The sequence below is a fragment of the Chlamydotis macqueenii genome, chromosome 14, assembly GCF_036417535.1.
Source record: "Chlamydotis macqueenii isolate bChlMac1 chromosome 14, bChlMac1.mat, whole genome shotgun sequence".
NCBI lineage: Eukaryota > Metazoa > Chordata > Aves > Otidiformes > Otididae > Chlamydotis > Chlamydotis macqueenii.
Window position 1 is genome coordinate 10,010,849 of NC_141569.1, and position 18,020 is coordinate 10,028,868.

At 44.2% G+C, this 18,020-nt stretch overlaps 2 protein-coding genes across 3 annotated transcripts in view; both read left to right on the forward strand.

Annotated features, from left to right (window-relative positions):
- Window positions 1-11,757, forward strand: part of ERGIC1 (endoplasmic reticulum-golgi intermediate compartment 1) — a 62,376-nt gene extending 50,619 nt beyond the window's left edge. Inside the window, exons 9-10 of the mRNA XM_086758874.1 lie at window positions 2,014-2,136; window positions 7,964-11,757. Of these exons, the coding sequence (XP_086615000.1) occupies window positions 2,014-2,136; window positions 7,964-8,071 (231 nt within the window). The 3' untranslated portion in view covers window positions 8,072-11,757. The remainder of the gene's footprint in view (window positions 1-2,013; window positions 2,137-7,963) is intronic.
- A 1,212-nt stretch (window positions 11,758-12,969) lies between these two features.
- RPL26L1 (ribosomal protein L26 like 1) lies at window positions 12,970-17,639 on the forward strand. 2 transcript variants are annotated; one of them, XM_086759059.1, is made up of 4 exons: window positions 12,970-13,079; window positions 14,128-14,300; window positions 15,390-15,530; window positions 17,468-17,639. In XM_086759059.1, exons 2-4 carry the CDS (start codon window positions 14,133-14,135, stop codon window positions 17,594-17,596), a joined length of 438 nt encoding a protein of 145 aa, XP_086615185.1. In that variant the 5' UTR covers window positions 12,970-13,079; window positions 14,128-14,132; the 3' UTR covers window positions 17,597-17,639. The 2 variants fall into 2 exon arrangements, with proteins under 2 accessions (XP_086615185.1, XP_086615184.1); XM_086759058.1 differs by lacking the exon at window positions 12,970-13,079 and adding an exon at window positions 13,340-13,688.
- The last annotated feature ends 381 nt before the right edge of the window (window positions 17,640-18,020 follow it).

The window sequence follows — 18,020 nt, forward strand, 5'->3', positions numbered from 1 at the left end:
AAGCCTCTTTCAATTTAAAAAGATTTGCCAGTCAGGTGCTAAATGAAAGTCCAGACTCTGTTTATAATATTAATTACTGCCAGTTTGCCGTAACCGAGAATCAAGCATGCACTCTCATGGACTAGTTCTCAGATTAACGTTCCTGTCTGGTGACTTTTGGGGCTTGCTTGTACAGTGTGTCCCAATGATTTGGATGTCTCCCTCTATTCAGATTACAGTGTATTTCTTCTGCTTAATGTCACAATTGTTGTTCTGATAAGACTTGTGCGACACAAGTTCTGAAAGTAATTTGGAACATAGACAGCAGGAGCTTTTGACACTTCTGTGAGCATGGTTCCAAATTGGGATGTTCAGCCAAGACTGACTCATTAGGGCAGGATTGCTGGTGGGGAAAAGGGGAGAGGAAGGAAAAAATGAGGTCAGTTCTTTCAAAACTGAAGTGCAGAGAAACAGTGCTGTCTCTACGTTTTCTTCTCATTAAAAATAAAAATTTTCTTATCAGTGCTTTAGCCCTTGACTCCATACTGATTGGTGGGAAACAGAAACTGGAAGCCATTGGAATAGTCTGGCACAGATTGACTAGTATGAAGAGATGAATAGAGTCTTCAGTGTGGACTATCTGTCTCCTCTCCCCTTTTACCTCCTAGACTCCCCGTTTCCTCGCTTTCCCAGATCGTCACTGTCCCAAGATAGGATGCAGAACTTCTGCAATAAGAGTCCTGAAAATATTATCACTATGGACTTCAGCTGCATTCTGCTTCTCTTGTCATCCATGGGAAAAAAAAACTAAATAGAGGGAAATTTGGGATTTATATGAGATTAATGAAGGAGATAGATGCTGTTTCACTAGCTCCCTCTGAGCTCACAGAGAGTAAAATTATCTTGTTGTATCATGCTCGTGAGTGTCCTATTGCTTGTATGAGGTTGTCTTTGCCTCTCTCTGAAGGAGAATTAAAACAGAAGAGGTCATCTGAGTTGGCAGGCATGTCATAGAGCTGAGGAAGGGAAGAGCAGCTGGGTAAAGAGGCCGTGCGTGCCATGCTGGTGCTGATGGCTCTCATTGGATTGCTGAGTCCCCAGACTGCTTTTCTTTGATTTTTTTGATTTTTTTTTTTTTTTTTTTTTTTTTTTTTAGTCTGTCAAGATAAATGTCCTGATCCTTGAAAACTGATATATATTTCCACTGAGAGCACAGACAAAATAATATCTCAAAAAGATGTGACTTTTGATACGACGTTGATGCTAGTTCTACATTGGCATTCTGCTGTGTGTCTTGTTGGGGCGTTTGCCTGTGGCTGATTGATTGCACTGTACCTGTTATTAAAGAAATAGATTGAAGGAAATTATCACTGGCTATCTGAAGATGTCTGTACCAAACCAGCTTGGAATATTTTTTGAACCTCTACCTATATTTTTCTGCATACAGTTTCATTTTTACTTTCAGCGTGATTTTTAAACGTGGTTTAAACATGGCTCTACGTGATTCATACTGAGTGGGCGAAGCACTCGCATTGTCGGTCCCAGTGTGAAGGGGACCTTACAGACAGGAGCTGCTGCTTGCTCTTCTGAGTGCATGGACAAGAAGGGATTTTCAGCAGACTAAATTCCATTTGTTGATGAATATCCCAGTGTACAGTGTACACACTGACAGTACAAAAATTTCACCTGCAACCACTTAGAGACTGCTTGTGTTTAAATGTAGCAGATCTAAGCTAGAGAAATCAATGACAGCCTTTTTATTTACTTCTGTAACTTTGAATGAAGGTGAGAGTAAGCACCATCACTCTCTGTTCCCAGCTGTATCATTATCAGACTGTAAATAACTTATTTTCCTATTTGATAGAGATGGGAGGTGGGCAGTCATGCAGGAATTAACTGTTTCCTTCTTTCAGTCTGATCATTAGTACAAAACTGGAGTAAGGGCCAGATCCACAGAAGCAGTTTTATTACAGACACTATCTGGAATGAGATTGCTCACATTTTCCACCATTTTTCCCCTGCTTTCTTTTCTAGGAGTATGTAGCCTACAGTCACACCGGCCGCATTATCCCAGCTATCTGGTTTCGTTATGATTTGAGCCCCATCACAGTGAAATACACAGAGAGGCGACAGCCTTTGTACAGATTTATTACATCGGTGAGTTACTCTAAACCTCTAATTCTCCCTTCTCCTGCCTGCCTTTCATTTCTCTTCTGAGCCTTTCTTGTTCAGAAAAATTGAGTTTCTGCTTCTGAGCATTGTGACGTGATTGAAATAAAGCAGTACATCACAGCAGTTGTACTGAGGTGTAAGTGAGGTAACTGGTAAACCCTGTGCTCTGACAATTTGATTTAATAGCTAGGCACAAGAAGAAAGAAAATTATCCTGTTCCAGAAGTGCCAAACTCTGTCTAGGCAGGATGGGCACTATTGCAACATGTCAGAAACTTGGAAGTAAACCTGACGTGGTATGCAGTAAAGGATGCTGCAATAAACCATCTCTCTAATGATAAGATCTAACTTGCAGAGAATACAGGGCAGTTGTTTTACTCAGTGCTGCTGCTTGGCTTAATATGGGTATGCCAGTTCCAGGCGTTTACTCCTGGGTAGAAGTGGAGAAGAGCTGCATTATCAAATTCCGGAGGTGTTTTCCTGACAAGTTATGTTTTGATCTATCCAGATAACATCCTGCGGTACTGATCTCAGCATCTATAACAAAGCTGTACTTTCCAAATTGCTAGTCAGGCAAAGAGCTATTTAAGGATCTTCCAGAACTTTAAAAAATGTGTCCTGAGGGAGTTGGCTTAAAATTTAAGCTGCAGTCTGCCGTGCCAGTGAGGCATAGTAGAATGCGAAGTAGTTGATAAATTGGCTGGAATGCAGACCTTGGATTTTTATTTTTAAACTGTTTGAATATTTTAATTGGAAGTAACATAAACAGTGTGGCTGTGTTGCACTTAAAGATTTTGATTTTGCAGCTTCCGATAAACACCAAGTTCCCTTCACTTGACTCTAGAAATACATGTGATCTCTAGGATACACAAATACCAAGAGAAAGGGATTTGAAGCAAAATCTAAATGTTGTGGTTTAAGACTTTCTCTTCTTAGCATGTCTGTTTGGTTTCAAAACACAATCCTAAAAAAGATCAAACATCAGCAATTTATGACTTGGCATCTCATACTGGCTCTACTTCTTTCCCTAACAGTATGCTTTCATACGTGTCATACACATCCTGTTGGGAGTGAGGGTCTGGAGCTGTTTTTAATGGGAAACACTGTTTGGAAGCTAATGATAGCTGGCATTATTCTTTGTCATGTCCCTTGCTGGCATTGATTTATTGCTGATATGCCCTTGTATGCATATAAATAGCATCTTTGTTGAATTTCCTACTGTGCTTCAGGGTTTACATAAGGAGTCCACAGGAGAGGCTTTCCTGACTGGTTGCCACAGTGACCTTTTGGATTTGAGATGGCCCCAGCTAGAATTTTGCCCTATCCTGTCTATGAAGTTAGCCAGGCGTGTGCTGGCTGTAGACAGCTGAAGAGGAGTTTTACAATGTATTTTTGTCTGCTTTGTTTGGTCTTATAAATGGCTGTAGTCTCAAACAGTTCACTTGGGGCCATTCCAATTGAACATCCTTCCTATGGAGACGTGTGGATGACCAGTGATGCCTGCAGTAGCTGTTACACCGTACGTCAGACAGGTGTGCCACACCCTTGTCGGACGTGGCTGAGTCAGAGGCAGATCCTTGGTACAGATGCTATATCGTGGCTATTGGTCTGGACCATCTGGCCCTGGTACAGATGACCTGCTCGTGCTCTCATTTAGGCTAGGGATGATTTACAGTAGGGCGTCCTTGGCTGTGTGTGTGCTACGCTTAAAGCTTTGCAGCATTCAAGGTGGCATTGAAAACACTGGAGGCAGGAAGCAGTGCTGCAGAGGATCAAAAACCTTTTGTCCTAGGTTTCCTTGCCCTGTTTTGATGACATGATCTGTTCTGTTGTCCTTTCCACTGCTTTAGCCCCTTCCTGTATCTCCAGCGTGGCCTTTTGCATCACAGTTGCTCTGGAGACCAGTTAGTAATGATCAGCACTGGGCTGAGGTCCAGACAGAGATTGTGCTGGGGCATCTGGACTCATTGCCAAATGGGACTGGCCATGGAAAGCAGCAGCTTTTTCTTAGCAGCAGCTGCTTAATTTAAAAACCACAAGAGGGGCTCTGGGGTAGGGGAAGATTACCTGCAACTCCTTTTCGTGAACAGATTCTTTATGAGGGCACCCAGGTGGCTTTCAGTAAATAAATGTGTCCCTGGGCTGGGGGAGGATCCTGTGGGCCTGAAAGAGACTTTACACAAGAAACCATATCGATGCTGAAGGGAAGGATACACTGTGGAGGGATGATCCCACTTGGAGAGATCAGATGAGAGGGGGATGTTGGCTGTTCAGCAGAGAGCGAAAGGAATTTCATTCTGCTGCTGGGTTGGTTATCTGATGCTCTTTGTTAGTAATGAGTTTGCCCCCCAAAAAACTTCAGCACTGCTAAGAGCAGCATTATAGCACCACAGCAGTGTTCCCATGTCTTCTGTGTTCCCCGTGGACCCACTCTAATTCATGCCTGCTCCTTGGGTTTTTGTGGTATGAGGAATTATCCTAATTTTCTCTGCCATGTGAGAGGTGCCTTCTGTGCAGGACAAAAGGCATTGGTTTAGCATAGATTTTACTTTACATATCACACTTCAAAAAAATACAGTAGTAAATAAGATTTTGTATTACTTCTGGGTCGGTGCTGCCACTGTCACTGTACTGTGAATTTGCCATGGATCCTGAGGTTAACCACAGACACTTGGCATACTGTTAAACACACTAGGTTTTGCCTGTTAAACTACTCTGCTTAAAATCAAGGAATCTCCTCATAAAGAGAAGCCATTCGTGGCCTTGTGGTTGAGGTTGTGGAGCAAGGGGGAAAGTTTTACTCCTGAAAATTTATGAGTTCTTGTAAGCGGCCAAACCAAAAGAAGATTTTATCATTAGATCAGTCCAGAGGCTGGGAGGGGAGGGAGAGCTGGCAGAAAACAAGCCAAAGTCCTTCTGAAGCATTCAAAATGCAAAGAAAATAATGGAATTTTTTTTGTTTTTGTTTTTTTCCCCGATGTGAGAGGACTCATCCTCCCTCTAGGTGTGAAAAAAAAATCAAACTGGAAATAATGGGGGGGCGGAAATGTTGCAGGGAGAATTATTTCAGCCATGGGATCTGTTACCAAGAGGCACCATAGAGTCAGTCCCATGGTGTTTTTAAAACCTAGACAGTGTTGTTTTACAAGATGTGCTGCAGGTCAGCCAGAAATCTCTGGGTGGGATTCTGCAGCTTACCTTACTAGGAATTACCTGGGGGTCCTACTGATCCCTTCTGTCCTTAAAAGCAATTTTTAGATTTCAAGACATCCCGGAGGTCTACAGTCGTGTATCTGACACTTGCCTTTCTGTCTTCTTGCTTGCAGCCTTGCCTTCTCCTATATATCCATTCGTGTGTTCCTTTAGACTTCAGCCTGCATCCCAGCCACTGTCCTACAATCCTGTTCTATTCAAAACCCTCTTGTGCACCCCACGTTGCATGGTCTCTCACTGCTGTAGTTATTACACTTCTATATTTCTTTTCCTTCCTCTTTTAATGGTTGGGCCTGAGTCAAAACTATAACCTCATGGAGCCAAAGGCAGATCATTCCCAGTATAAAACTCTGTTAAATAGAAATGAGTTCCATAATGCCTAACTTCCTTCAGCGCTGCTAAGGAGCAACGCTCCATACGTACTACAACTGTGATGGTAAAGAAACACAGTGGTGCAGCTTTTGTGCTGACCTACAGACCAACCCTGGTGCTGCCCTTTTTTTTTGTCGCAACGAAACAAGAGGGCTGTGTGCGTGCTGGGAGGCAGGCTCCAGACGAATGCCAGGTGTGTGTGACTCACAAACACTCAGCAGCGCAGAGCTGTGCAGATGAATATATATTTTTTTTCTGTTCCGCACCCTCTTGCACTGCTGCACTGAAATCAGATTTTCCTACCATATGATGCAAAATCTTAGTGTTGGATGGTTTTTCTGTTGTTTGTGGTGTAGCACCTCCTGTCAGCTGAGCTGCTGCGGACTGAAATAACCCAACTCCATCACGGTCATTTTCCTTGAAAAGTCACCCTGCGTCATGCTCCGAGGGATAGCAAGAAGGGGGGGCACAGTGGAAAGGAACTGGACTTGTCCCCTAAAAATACTGACTTTGCCTCAGGCTGGTGCTCTGGTTTTTGAAGCCTTTATCTGCTGGAATGCCAGCTGTCCTGCAAAAGCCATGTTTACTGCAGCTCCTCATTTCACCGAGGTCACTAAACATATATCCCGGTTATAAATACGCATGTAAATGAGTGCTTTATTTCTTGCTGCCTTCGCTCACTGTTAATGAACTGTTTGTTCTGTTGCCACTGCTAACTCCCTGCCGAGCTGATCGCTGCTGCTATTGTTATTCTTTTGTCTCTGACTTTGCCCATTGTAGTGCTGTGTGGGAGAAGAGACATGGCGTGGTAGGTCCAGTGTGGCTCTGGTTCCCATCTGTGTCAGTTGTATTGCATTTCGCTGATACTCTGCTACATTGCTATACTGATTTGGGGTTCTTCTCTCTCTTTTGGCTTCTAGCTCACAGCAAAATCCCCCTTTTCCCAAGCAGGCCCTTCTCAGGAGATAAGCTCTGTAATTTATCCCCTTCTCGCTGACCCAGTGTCTCTTATTCTCAGAGCCACCTAATCCTATGCAATGTAAAAGACCAAATTAAAAGAGCATCACAGTTATGAAGTAAAAAATGTGGGAGTTGGGAAATGCCAGGTCCTGTGTAATTATAACTTGGCTGTTAAACGTTATTAGGTAACATTATTGTGTCTCATACTTTCCATGTGAACCCTGCCTTGTGCAGTGCGTGGGGTGGGGTGGCATCCTGTGAGCAGCGTTTCTTCCTACCCTGTCCTATGGTATTTGCTGCCTGTTACTAGCAGGTGGTTGTATTAACCCACTCCTGAGTACAAGCCATGTGTTTCACACGGACTCTGAGATGGCTATTGTCAGGGTATTGAACCCCTCAAATGTGTTTTCCATCGCAGTTTCCCTGGGAGGCAAGTTTGGCATGGTCCCTGTTTCGCAGATAAGGGAACTGAAGCAGTGTGTTGCAAAACTCCCTGACCGGTGCCCCCTGATTTTGGGTGCTCTAAGCCAAGGTACCTTTGGTTTGACATGTCAGAATACTTCTGCGTTTTCCTAGAACTTGAGAACTGAAGTAGCCTGTTATGCTAATTAGGAGATTAATTTTTTCCCTAACTCTGTTCTTGAAAATGGTTATGTGTTTTTACTGGTACTGAAATAATTCAAGCCAAGACGTCTTGCGTGGAGAACTTTGGCCCACAAAGAGTTAAGTTGGCAGTGCTTTTGTAAGCAGCCCTGGTAATGGAAAGTGTTAGCCAGACTTAGCTGTAGGTGTCACTGGTAGCTGGGTTTCTCTGTTAGTCACTGTCCTTCACATGCTATTTAAGCCTCTTTTGCCTGCTTGCAAGTGCTGTATCTTGTGAAATAGGGAAAAGACTACAAGACTGTGGTATTTCTAATAGAAAACAGTAGTAGGAAGATATGAGCAACACAGAGCTTCTAGAAAGCTTTGTTAGGTGGAGTTTAGCCCAGAAAGGAACAGCATTCATTGCTGTAGGCTCCTAGGAGCTGGGATTTACAACTGGCTCAGGCTGTGATGAGTTCAGGACAGCACTAAGTTATTCCACTGTAGGGAATGGTTTTCCTGAATGATTGTCATGTAATTACGTCCCCAGCACTGTTACCCAATTCTTACTACGCTTCCAGAAAATACTCTAGCAGTAGGCAATAATATCATTCCCCCCAGTTTCCGGCTGCGTAGAAGTTTCCCTCATCACTGACAAACCTGTTTCCTCTCTCTGTACGTTTCAGATATGTGCCATCATTGGAGGAACATTTACTGTAGCTGGGATCCTCGACTCCTGCATTTTCACAGCATCAGAAGCCTGGAAGAAGATCCAGCTGGGGAAAATGCAATAGCAGTGAAACTCTACTTGCTCCAAGGACAGGAGCAAAGATTGAGAAATCTACCACTACCTGTTTTTGTCTTTATTTTCTATTTGATTGAATCAGTAAGTGTTTCTCTAATGAGGCTGTTAAGTGAAGACGTCTTCAACAAATCAAAAAAATCTCCATGCATTTTAGAGCTCTTGAGAGTGAAAAATCAGTGGAATCGGGGCATGGATTTTGATTCTCTCCCCCCAGAAATAAAGGTTGAAATGCCATATATGAGATACACTGTCAGATTTAAGGACGACAGTCTGTTCTCTGGGAGGTTCCTATGACAGTGTACAAACTAGGTAGTAGATTGCAAAGAGTTGAGCTGTCTTGTGGCACTTTTTGGAATTCTGTTGGATTTGCATGATTAGACAATCGACTTTTGTATACGGCAAAATTATATATTAGGAAGAAATCCCACCCATGGTGCCAAAAAGGTGATGTATCTGTTGATGAGGAATGGAAAGTGTTAGTCCCCGTAGCAAACTTTAGAGACAGAGGGCAGAAATAACATCAAGAAATGTTTTGTGCTTTTATTGAAAGCTCTTTTGTTCAGATGTGACCTTCCTAATGAAATGAGCAAACAAGAAGAGGAAGCCTTCCCCCAGCTACCTTTTCCTGGATAATCTGTGATCCAGGCAGCGGAGGGCCTTTCCTTTACTCTGGATGTAAAAGTCGTTTCATTTCTTCCCAGAAACTGAATATCCAGTCTTGTGTTTACAGGTGGCATGAAGTAAAAACCAAACTGAGCAACGCAGTTTTATGTGGCCTTTGCTTTGAAAGGGAATAGTTGTCTTCACAGCATTAGCTTTTACTCTTTCTTATATTTTTTAAACACAGACCACCCGACAGTCTGGATTCTGCACTTCTGCTTTATTTTTATTACTGTTGTTGTTATTTTGAAAAGGGGTTGTATTCTATGTGTTCAGAAAAATGGTGCAGTCTTCTGGGTGGATGATGAGCACAGCTTACTGTCTTGCTTTGTGTGTGTATATTGAATACACCTGTCAAACACAAAGAGTCTGTCTTTTCGGGGTTTAAGGGGTGCCTCCCTTTTCCTTTAAAATTCAGTCAGGTGTCTTTTCGGAGCCCTAGGCTGACACTGTTTGCCCACAGGTACACCGGTAGCAGGGCAGGCGTTCCCACAAGGCCCCTGCTAGTGTTTGTTTTGTTTCATTCCTTAAAATGGTACCTGAGCTTCCATGCCCATTCGTTCAAGCCTTGTCTTCTGGGGCCTCCAATAAATGGAGGCGTGAGGGGAAAACTACTGCCAGCTGTGGCTTGCATGTGATGGTAGGCATGAGTTCACTAAAATTAGACCAATACCCACCAGCGCATTTTCCGTAGCCTCCTAAATGTTCCTTGAGTAGTAACAGTCTCTGCATGCTTTGTAAATGTCTGAGCTGAGGATACACAAATTTTTAAGTGTTTCAGGATGGATAAAAATCAAAATAAATATAAATATAAATATTTAACTCAATCAATGCTATAAATTCTAAGACGGGTGCAGGTTTTCTCTTGGATAATATCTCCTGGCAACTGCCCTTTCCTGGAGGCAAAAGTATCCCAACATTATGCTGTAGTAATATGAATCTTTGAATATCCAGTGTTAATGCTAGAGTCAGATACATTTCAAAAATATTCCTAATACATGTCTGTTGAAATTGTCCCATTGCTTTTGAAGTAGGGAAGGTAGCCAGTTTTAGCCACACACCAAAAAGAAGCCAACCACCCTCCCCCTGCCGTCCTCTGCCCTGTAGTGACTTCGGACGAATTACAGCATTGGAACTTTTTCCCTGTTCTTATTATGGACTGATTGCTATTACTTTAGGTGTAAACTGGATTGTGTAACTTCCTGTATCTGTTAATGTATGGATAGATTTTATACATTTTTTTTCCATTTACAAAAATCAACTTGAAATTGAGATGCTTGTCTTTATTTCTATGCGTGCGTCCACTTGCCGGTGAGCGGTACCCACTGGATGGCAGCGACTGCCCAGTAGGAGCTGGGATTTTCCGTTGCAGTTGCTTCTCTTGCTGGCTGAAGGATTTCCTCTAATCCACTGTGGCCAGCTGAAGCTTACAGCAGAAATGTCCTAGTTTTTCCTCTTGAATTTGTTGAGTCTTTGCTCACAGCTTGTGAACCCAGAGGATTACAAGTATGTCATTTTTAATATCTTAGCAGTGCATCTTTCTCCTGAGCTGTGCAAGAGAAGATCTTTCTAGTGCGGTGGATTGTCTTCTGAAATATCTTTCCTGGTACAATTCTTCGACACAAACAAGCAAAGCTGGTTGCAGATTCCTTGTGTCCCCTGGCATGTTATTTCTGCCCTTCTCCCATCCTCTCGCTGAATTCAAGCTGCCTTCTCTGCAGTCCAGGCCAGTTCTCTAAACCAGACCGGTGAAATTGTTTGTCTTTTTTTGGAAAGAACAGATGCATACTTCAGTGTGCCTGCTTTCACTGCCAAAATGTCCACTGCAATAATGTAATAAATCACATTTTTTTTTGCTAGATGCGGAAACCAAATTGTACTCAAGTTCTGGCAAAACTCTGATGAAGAAACAGTCCGCACATTAGTTCTCTAAACCAGGTCTAAGCCTTTGAGTACTGCCAAGCCAAGGCTACCCTCTAGGTCAGCTCTAAGTTGTGGGGAGCTTGTCCTTCAGACGTGACTGGCTTGGGTCATGTAACGATGCTGCATCACGTGTTTGGAGAAGAATCTGCTCTTCGTCTCTCCAAATGTGAAACCAAGGTGGTTACTGCTACAGCAGTCCTGCACCGTACATGCATGTCTCATTGAATTTCACTTTTAGTTTCAAACAGTTTCTAGAGATAAAATGAGCTTAGTTATGCTTTTAAACATCAATACAAACAAAAATAATTTTGAGGATTAGTGGAAGGAAACCCGTTGATTGTAGGTGTTCATCCATATTCCTGAGCTTGCTCTTTCAAGTCAGTATTTTGACAGAAGTAGCTGTGGTTTTCCAAGAAAGACAACCCTGTAGGAAGTGAAATATTTAGAAGTTGTGTATATTCTGATTTCAGTAAGTCCCTCTAAAGCTATGCTCCATTATAGAGTGAGAACTTGTGGCGCAGGATGCTTTGCAATGATGGAGTTAAATTTTTTAGCTCTAGAGAAAGCTGCGCTTAGTTATATTCTAGGAAGTATGTGGACTGCTGAAGATTTTTTTTTAAGGAAAAAAAATGGAAAGGAGGTAAGAAAAAATCAAGACATGCATTTTTGGATGATCTGATTTATCAAATACTTGCATTTAACTACTGCGCTGTAAAAAGTGAAATCTGCAGTGTAGATGGTAATGTCTGCAGTTGACTTCTGAATGTTTATCATTTAAAGTTTTTTATTTGTATGAGACACAAGCTGTTCAAGCTGAAAATAACTGCGATGAGTATCTGCTTTAGAATAGTCGTTTCAAGTTGCAGATTAAATATGTCAATGAGGTATTTATCAATAGTCCTTGGGAGAAGGGAGAAGGGGGCAGGGAGGACGTAGTCCTGTAGTATGGTGTGGCGATGTTTAAAGCACAAGTCTTTTGCATTTTAACAGAGGCGATTGTTGCAGAGTTCTGGCGTTTCTCTTTTTAATTTGCAACCTTATGTTAATAAAATGTTAGTCTTTTTAGTTCTATAATTAAAAATAAAACTCTCATGTTTTGGTTGGCTTCTTGTTGCACTGCTATTGCAAAATCAATCTAAAAGGGCTTTGTTCTTTCGTTTTTAATTATTATTTCAGTGAACTAAGCGTTATCACACAATGAAATCACTGTAAGCCAGGTCACTGTGTAGAAAGTTAACAGGAGGCTCTTTTGTAACCGGCACTGAGTCATGTCTGGACATACGGTGCTTGGTTTCGAACAGTACCAAGTGTCCTAACCTCCCTTTTTTTTTTTTTTTAATGAGAGGTGAGTGGACAGTGCTTGGAACTTGCTGGGTTTGGCTTTTAGTCACTGTGCCACTTTGTATATAAAATAACGCCCTCCTTTGTTCCCCCCCCCTTTAATTTCCTTTTAGCCTTGCTTCACTAAGTATTTAGAAATAAGTGTCTGAGGCAATTGCTAAAGATTGAATAGTAAAGGGTTACAACACTGAATTTGGGCACTGTATATCTGCCCTGTATTAAGAAAACCATTCCTTTTAAGTTCTGGTATTGCTTACTTAAATTGAGGTCTGCTGTACAGCATCTTCATGAAGGAAGAGATCCTACCCGCTTCCAATTAACGTCCAGTGCTGATTGGAACTCAGATTTCCAGGAGCGATGTGGTGATGCTGCAGGTTCCTTACTCTGTGTAGAGGACGAGTAACGGCACTGGGAAGGGCGTTTGGCCAGCTCTCAGCCTGCTGCAACTCAACGAGCTGGAAACCGTTGGGCCTGTCTGCGCGAACCAAAACTCGCTCGGGTGTCCCGACTGCTGCTCGCCCCGTGGGTTGGTTTGTTTCGACCAACAACGCCTTCTGCCGTAAATCATCTTCCTTCAGAATAAATTATTCTGTGTCCTGAAAAAATGCGGTAGCACTGAATCTACCTGAACCTGCCTGAAACGCGAGTGGTTTGTGCAGGTGGGTCGGTTTCTGGAGGCGGGGGTGCTGGTGACGGTACACACGGGGAGCAGGAGCAGGGTCTGCGGCGAGGAATTTGAACTTGGCGGAAGCCTCGGGGAAATGATCTCCGTTTGGCTGAGGGGCGTGCCCGGGTGGGTACCGGGTGGTGGTGCCCGGGTGGGTACCGGTGGGTGGTGCCCGGGTGGGTACCGGTGGGTGGTGCCTGGGTGGGTGCTGCTCGGGTGCCCCCCGCCCCGCCCCGCCCCGCCCCGCCCCGCCCCGCCCCGCCCCGCCTATGGCCGCCGGCCGCCAGGGGGCGCAGGTGGCCCCAGGTCCGCGCGCAGGATGTCGCGAGGCGCCGGCGGCCCTTTGCGGAAGCGGAAGTACCGCCCGCTCCTCTTTCCCGGCGACCATCGCGGCGGCAGCAGCGGGGTAAGGGCGGCCGGGCGCGGCCCGACCGGTCCCCATCCGCCGCCATCCTGCGCGGGCCGGCCCTGCGCTGTCCCCCGCTGGCCGCGGCGCGGCGGGGCCCCTGCGGCGTAGGCGGCGGGGCCTGTTCGGGGGCGCGGGAGGGGTAGCGGGAAGGGGCCGGGTCTCCTCGGGCCCTGCTGGAGCGGCGCGGCCCAGGCCGTCCTCTCGGGGCAAGGGGCTGCTCGCTGCCTGGGCAGGAGAGCGGCGCCGGCCGGGGCTCTCCGGCCCCGGGGCGGGTGTGCCCGCTGGGCGAGCCTGGCCCGCGGTTCTGGTTGCAGGGGTGTCCGGTGGGGCCGGCCCGCCCCGGCGCCGCTCGGGTGTGCCGTGGGGAGCTCGGACTCCGGGCAGAGCTCACGCTGCTTTGGTCTCTTGTTTGAGGATGGATTATTGGGTGAGTGCCGCTCGGGCACTGTTCGGAACCGCAGCGCGCCCCGACCTGGCACGCACAGGTGCGCGGCAGTTGTGGAGTTGAGCAAAAGCATCCTTTGATGGACCTGCCTTTCTCAGGGAGAATTGTGTCATGGCAGACGAGCTTGCAGTGCAGCTGTTAAGATTTAGGAAAAGCCAAAGGTATCTCACGTTTACAGATCTGTTTTGTGTGCCAGTGTGGTGCTGTGCTGCAGTGGAGGTACCTGAGTGGTATGAGTTCCCCGTCTCTGTGAGTCCAAAATACACATTTGCTTTATAAATAAGAGCAGTGTATTCTGCCGTGCAAAGTTAAGATTAGTCAGTCAGGCGTCCTGACTTCTGAGAACAACAATCTTTGGAATAGAAAGAATGGTGTGATGCGTGTGCGTAGTGTATCAATCGCAGGGTCATTGTCAATTGCGGAGGAGGCTTAAACCTTATTTAAAGTCCAGTTTGTAAAGGGTATATGAACTGGGAGTGGGATTAAAAATAGTTAAAATTGCTTCTTATGTCCTAGTATATTTTGTGTGGGTAGATGGTAAAGCACAGTGTGTATGAGTTAGAGATATCTCTCCAACTGTTGTGGTTTTTTTTTCTGCAGCCAAAATGAAGTTCAATCCATTTGTGACCTCAGACCGCAGCAAGAACCGCAAACGACACTTCAATGCGCCTTCTCACATTCGAAGAAAAATAATGTCCTCCCCGCTCTCCAAGGAGTTGCGGCAGAAATACAATGTCCGCTCTATGCCCATTCGAAAGGATGATGAAGTCCAGGTAGCTGCACTGTCTTGTCTTTTAAGTTGTCCTGTCACATGTGAACTTCTGTCTGTGTTTTGGGTTTTCTCTCTAGCCTGTGCAGAAGGGAAGAGCTAGACAAGCTCAGACTGATGCTAGAGCTTTGCTGTGAGTCGTGCGGAAACAACACAAGTTAACGTAGCCGTAGACTTGGCCTGTTGTGTGCTTCTTGAGATCACGTCAGTGAGAAGGGAAGTACAAGGAGCACAGCTGTGCTCCCAACTTTACTGCAGTATGGTTACATGCGTTGGGTATCACTCTGGATTAAAGACTTTTAGCAATAAAGCACAAAACAAATGATTTTTTTTTTTTTTTTTGTAGCCTGGTAGCTGTGATACTTGAAAGATCAGTTTAGAAATGAATCTAAGTTAAGTGGCTTTTTTTATTTAAAATGCAATGATAGGTAAAAAACCAATGGAAAAAAAATGATGAAAAACCGTTGAAGTTGACTGTTATCATGGAATCACAGAATGGTTTGGGTTGCAAGGAACCTTTAAAGCCCATCTAGTCCGACCCCCCTGCAAGGAGCAGGGACATCTCCAACCAGATCAGGTTGCTCAGAGCCCTGTCCAACCTGGCCCTGAATGTTTCCAGGGATGGGGCATCCACCACCTCTCTGGGCAACCTGGGACAGTGCTCCACCACCCTCAGTGTAAAAAAAAATTTTCGTAATATCTAACCTATCTCCCTCTATTTTGAAACCAAAACATCTTCCTTATGTTACAAAACATTACATGCATTATATTACAAAACATTCCATGTATTACATTACAAAACATTATCTTTCTGGTTGAAAAGATACGGAGCTCTTTCATTAGAGTTTACTGCAGGGAAAATGAGGGGAAAGTATAGTTCTGAGCCATTATGTGTTCCCTTGTAGTGATTGCTGAAATTGTCCCGTAATTTATGTCTTTGTAGCATGTAGCACAGAGAGCAGAGTTGGGATTTCAACCTGTGCAGTTCTGGCTTTCTGTTGGGATAATTAGATGGTATTTCTTAAGGTTCTGTAGTTGTTTTAAGGGGTGTTTTTGAAGTGTGGGACAGTGTGCTTCTAATGTTTCTGTTCAGGTTGTCCGGGGACATTACAAAGGACAGCAGATCGGCAAGGTGGTCCAGGTGTACAGAAAAAAATACGTCATCTACATTGAACGTGTTCAGCGTGAGAAGGCTAATGGCACAACTGTCCATGTGGGGATCCATCCCAGCAAGGTACAGTGCATGAAGTGAGAGTTTAAGTGCATGAGGAGACCTTGTAGTTGGCAAATTAAGATACTGCTGCTGGCATGAGTAGAGCCTCGTTACGGCACATGGAATAACGGATTGGGATACTACAGCACTGAGGGTGTAATAAACAAGGAGATGTTATGGTGTCATGATGGTAGAGAAGTGACAGTTGGAACCAAGAACTCCTCAATGTTTCTAGGGTTTATTTGGTGGAGAAGCTGCTAAAGACCTTAGAGTTTTGGTAAAATATTTATTGAAGAGCTTGGTGGCTTTAAAGCACAAAACAGGTCATTCAGAACAACCCTTCGTCTTTGCTATGTGGCGTTTGCACTGATGAAGGAGGTGTTGGGAATGTTTAGATAGATGCCCAGAGTTGTGATTTATTCTTGTGGCCTATTTAGAACTAAATTTGTCTGAATCTGGTCTTAGCCTGAAATGATTTACAGTGTTTAGAGTTTGTGAAAAACAGGTGAAGCCTGTTTAGATCATAACAGGAAAACGTTTCAAACTAAACAGAACAACTAGCCAAAACCTGGTTTGAAGCAGATGAAATTAGTCTGTCTCAGCCTTGCCACGTGGCACGCATACTGAAGTGTTGGTGGAAGAAACCCGGCTGCAACAGGTTTTCTGATCTAAATGGTTGGTGTGTTCAGGAGAGGGAGAGTGGAATTACTCCAAAACAACATAATGGCTTGTGTGCAGTAATAACATTTGAGGGACAAGGTGACATTGCGATGGAACCAGCACACACATTACTGTATGGTAAATAGCAGTGGAAGAAACTGAGGTTTGTGCTGGTTTTTTATTTCTGAGAGTTTTCTCAGGGAATCAAACCTTGACAAAGCTTTGCATAAGGATTCTGCTTATCAGTGCAAAAGAAACAGAATAATGTTTTGTTCGCTGCAAACCTGCAGTGGGGTGGGTGAACAGCTCCTGCCTCTCCTCGGTAGGCAGAGAGGTAGGAGTGAATTGTAACTAATTCTGAGACCTGAATGCACAATGGAAGTGAGCAGGAGTGTGCAGCTCTACTGCAGTATTTCGTTGTATCCGTTGTATTTTTGAAGTACTCCTTTCACTAATATCAAAACATTTATTTCTTTGCTAGTTTGGGGGGCACAAGGAGCACTGAAGGCTTCTTACAGGCTGAAAATCAGAGCTTTGGTTTGCTGCTGCTTTGTTAGAAATTCATTAAGGCTCTGGTAGCAAATTCTCTTTTATGTGTCCATGTTAGTACTAATTGATAATTGCCTGGCCACTTCACAGCTGTTCAGTAGCAGATGGGTTCTTTGAAGTGTCTTTGTGTGAGTCACTGTGATGCCCCAGTTCTTACTGCTGGCTGTGGTTTAGCCAGATGCATTGGCAGTGCCAAACGGTACAGCAGTGATACGATAATGGCCAGCAGCAGCAGCGTGGCTTTCCAGTGTTGCCAAATTTAGGTAGCATTGCTTAAAACATGGAAAAAATTAACATAATGATCCATTACTTGCCTTTGTGGTGGTGGGAAGATGACTCAGCTGTATGCTGTGTATTAGATGGAAGTAGCATCCATCATGTTTGAGCAGCATAACGGAAATAAGATTTACTTCAAAGTAATTATTTTATTACGTAGATGGATAGAAAATTGGCTGCTCCTCAGTTTGTCCACATGTTGTGGCTGTGCATGGAGAAAACCATCCATATGTTCTGATCCCTGAATGTACCCAGAAAAAATGGATACGGCTCAGTGTGGTGAAATACGGAAGGCAGCTCAGTACCCCTGTTCTACTCAAGCCAAATTAGATCGTGTCTGGAAACAAAACCTGTGTGACGTGGTGCAGTTTGTCAGCGGTGATCTTCGGGAGCCGTGCTGTGTTACCGCAGTTCTGTCAGGTTGCCGTACTTTTAACGCTGAAGAGACACTGAATTATTTGTCCTTTCTCTAGGTGGTGATCACTAGGCTAAAACTGGACAAAGATCGCAAAAAGATCTTGGAGCGCAAAGCCAAATCTCGCCAGGTTGGCAAGGAGAAGGGCAAATACAAGGAAGAAGCAATTGAAAAGATGCAAGAATAGATGGTTTCCTATTTGATGTCATTAAAGAACTGCTAAAATTAAACCTCTTGTTCTGTCTTCTCCTTTAGAAAGTCTTGATACGATGTGTGGTTAGTGTTTAAATACTCATTCTCATGTTTTGATATTGGCTATGTTAAAAATACCTCCACTAAATTAAAAAGCTTTTTATACTTTTTTTTACTTTTAAGAAAACTGAAGACTTTTTCCCTGTAAAGGAACATTTCAACCAATGTTAGAAAGAGTAGCACAGTGCTGAAAACAGGCATCTATCTGATGGCCGTTGTGCTCCTGTCCCTCCGCTGATGTTTAACCCTTACTGGAGGAGGGGATGCCGAGGGAAATGGCGTTGGACTTCCGAAATCATCCGTCGGCCTCTCCAGGAGGCGGGTGTTGAGCGTTGCTCCTTCCCCGTGCGTTCAGAACG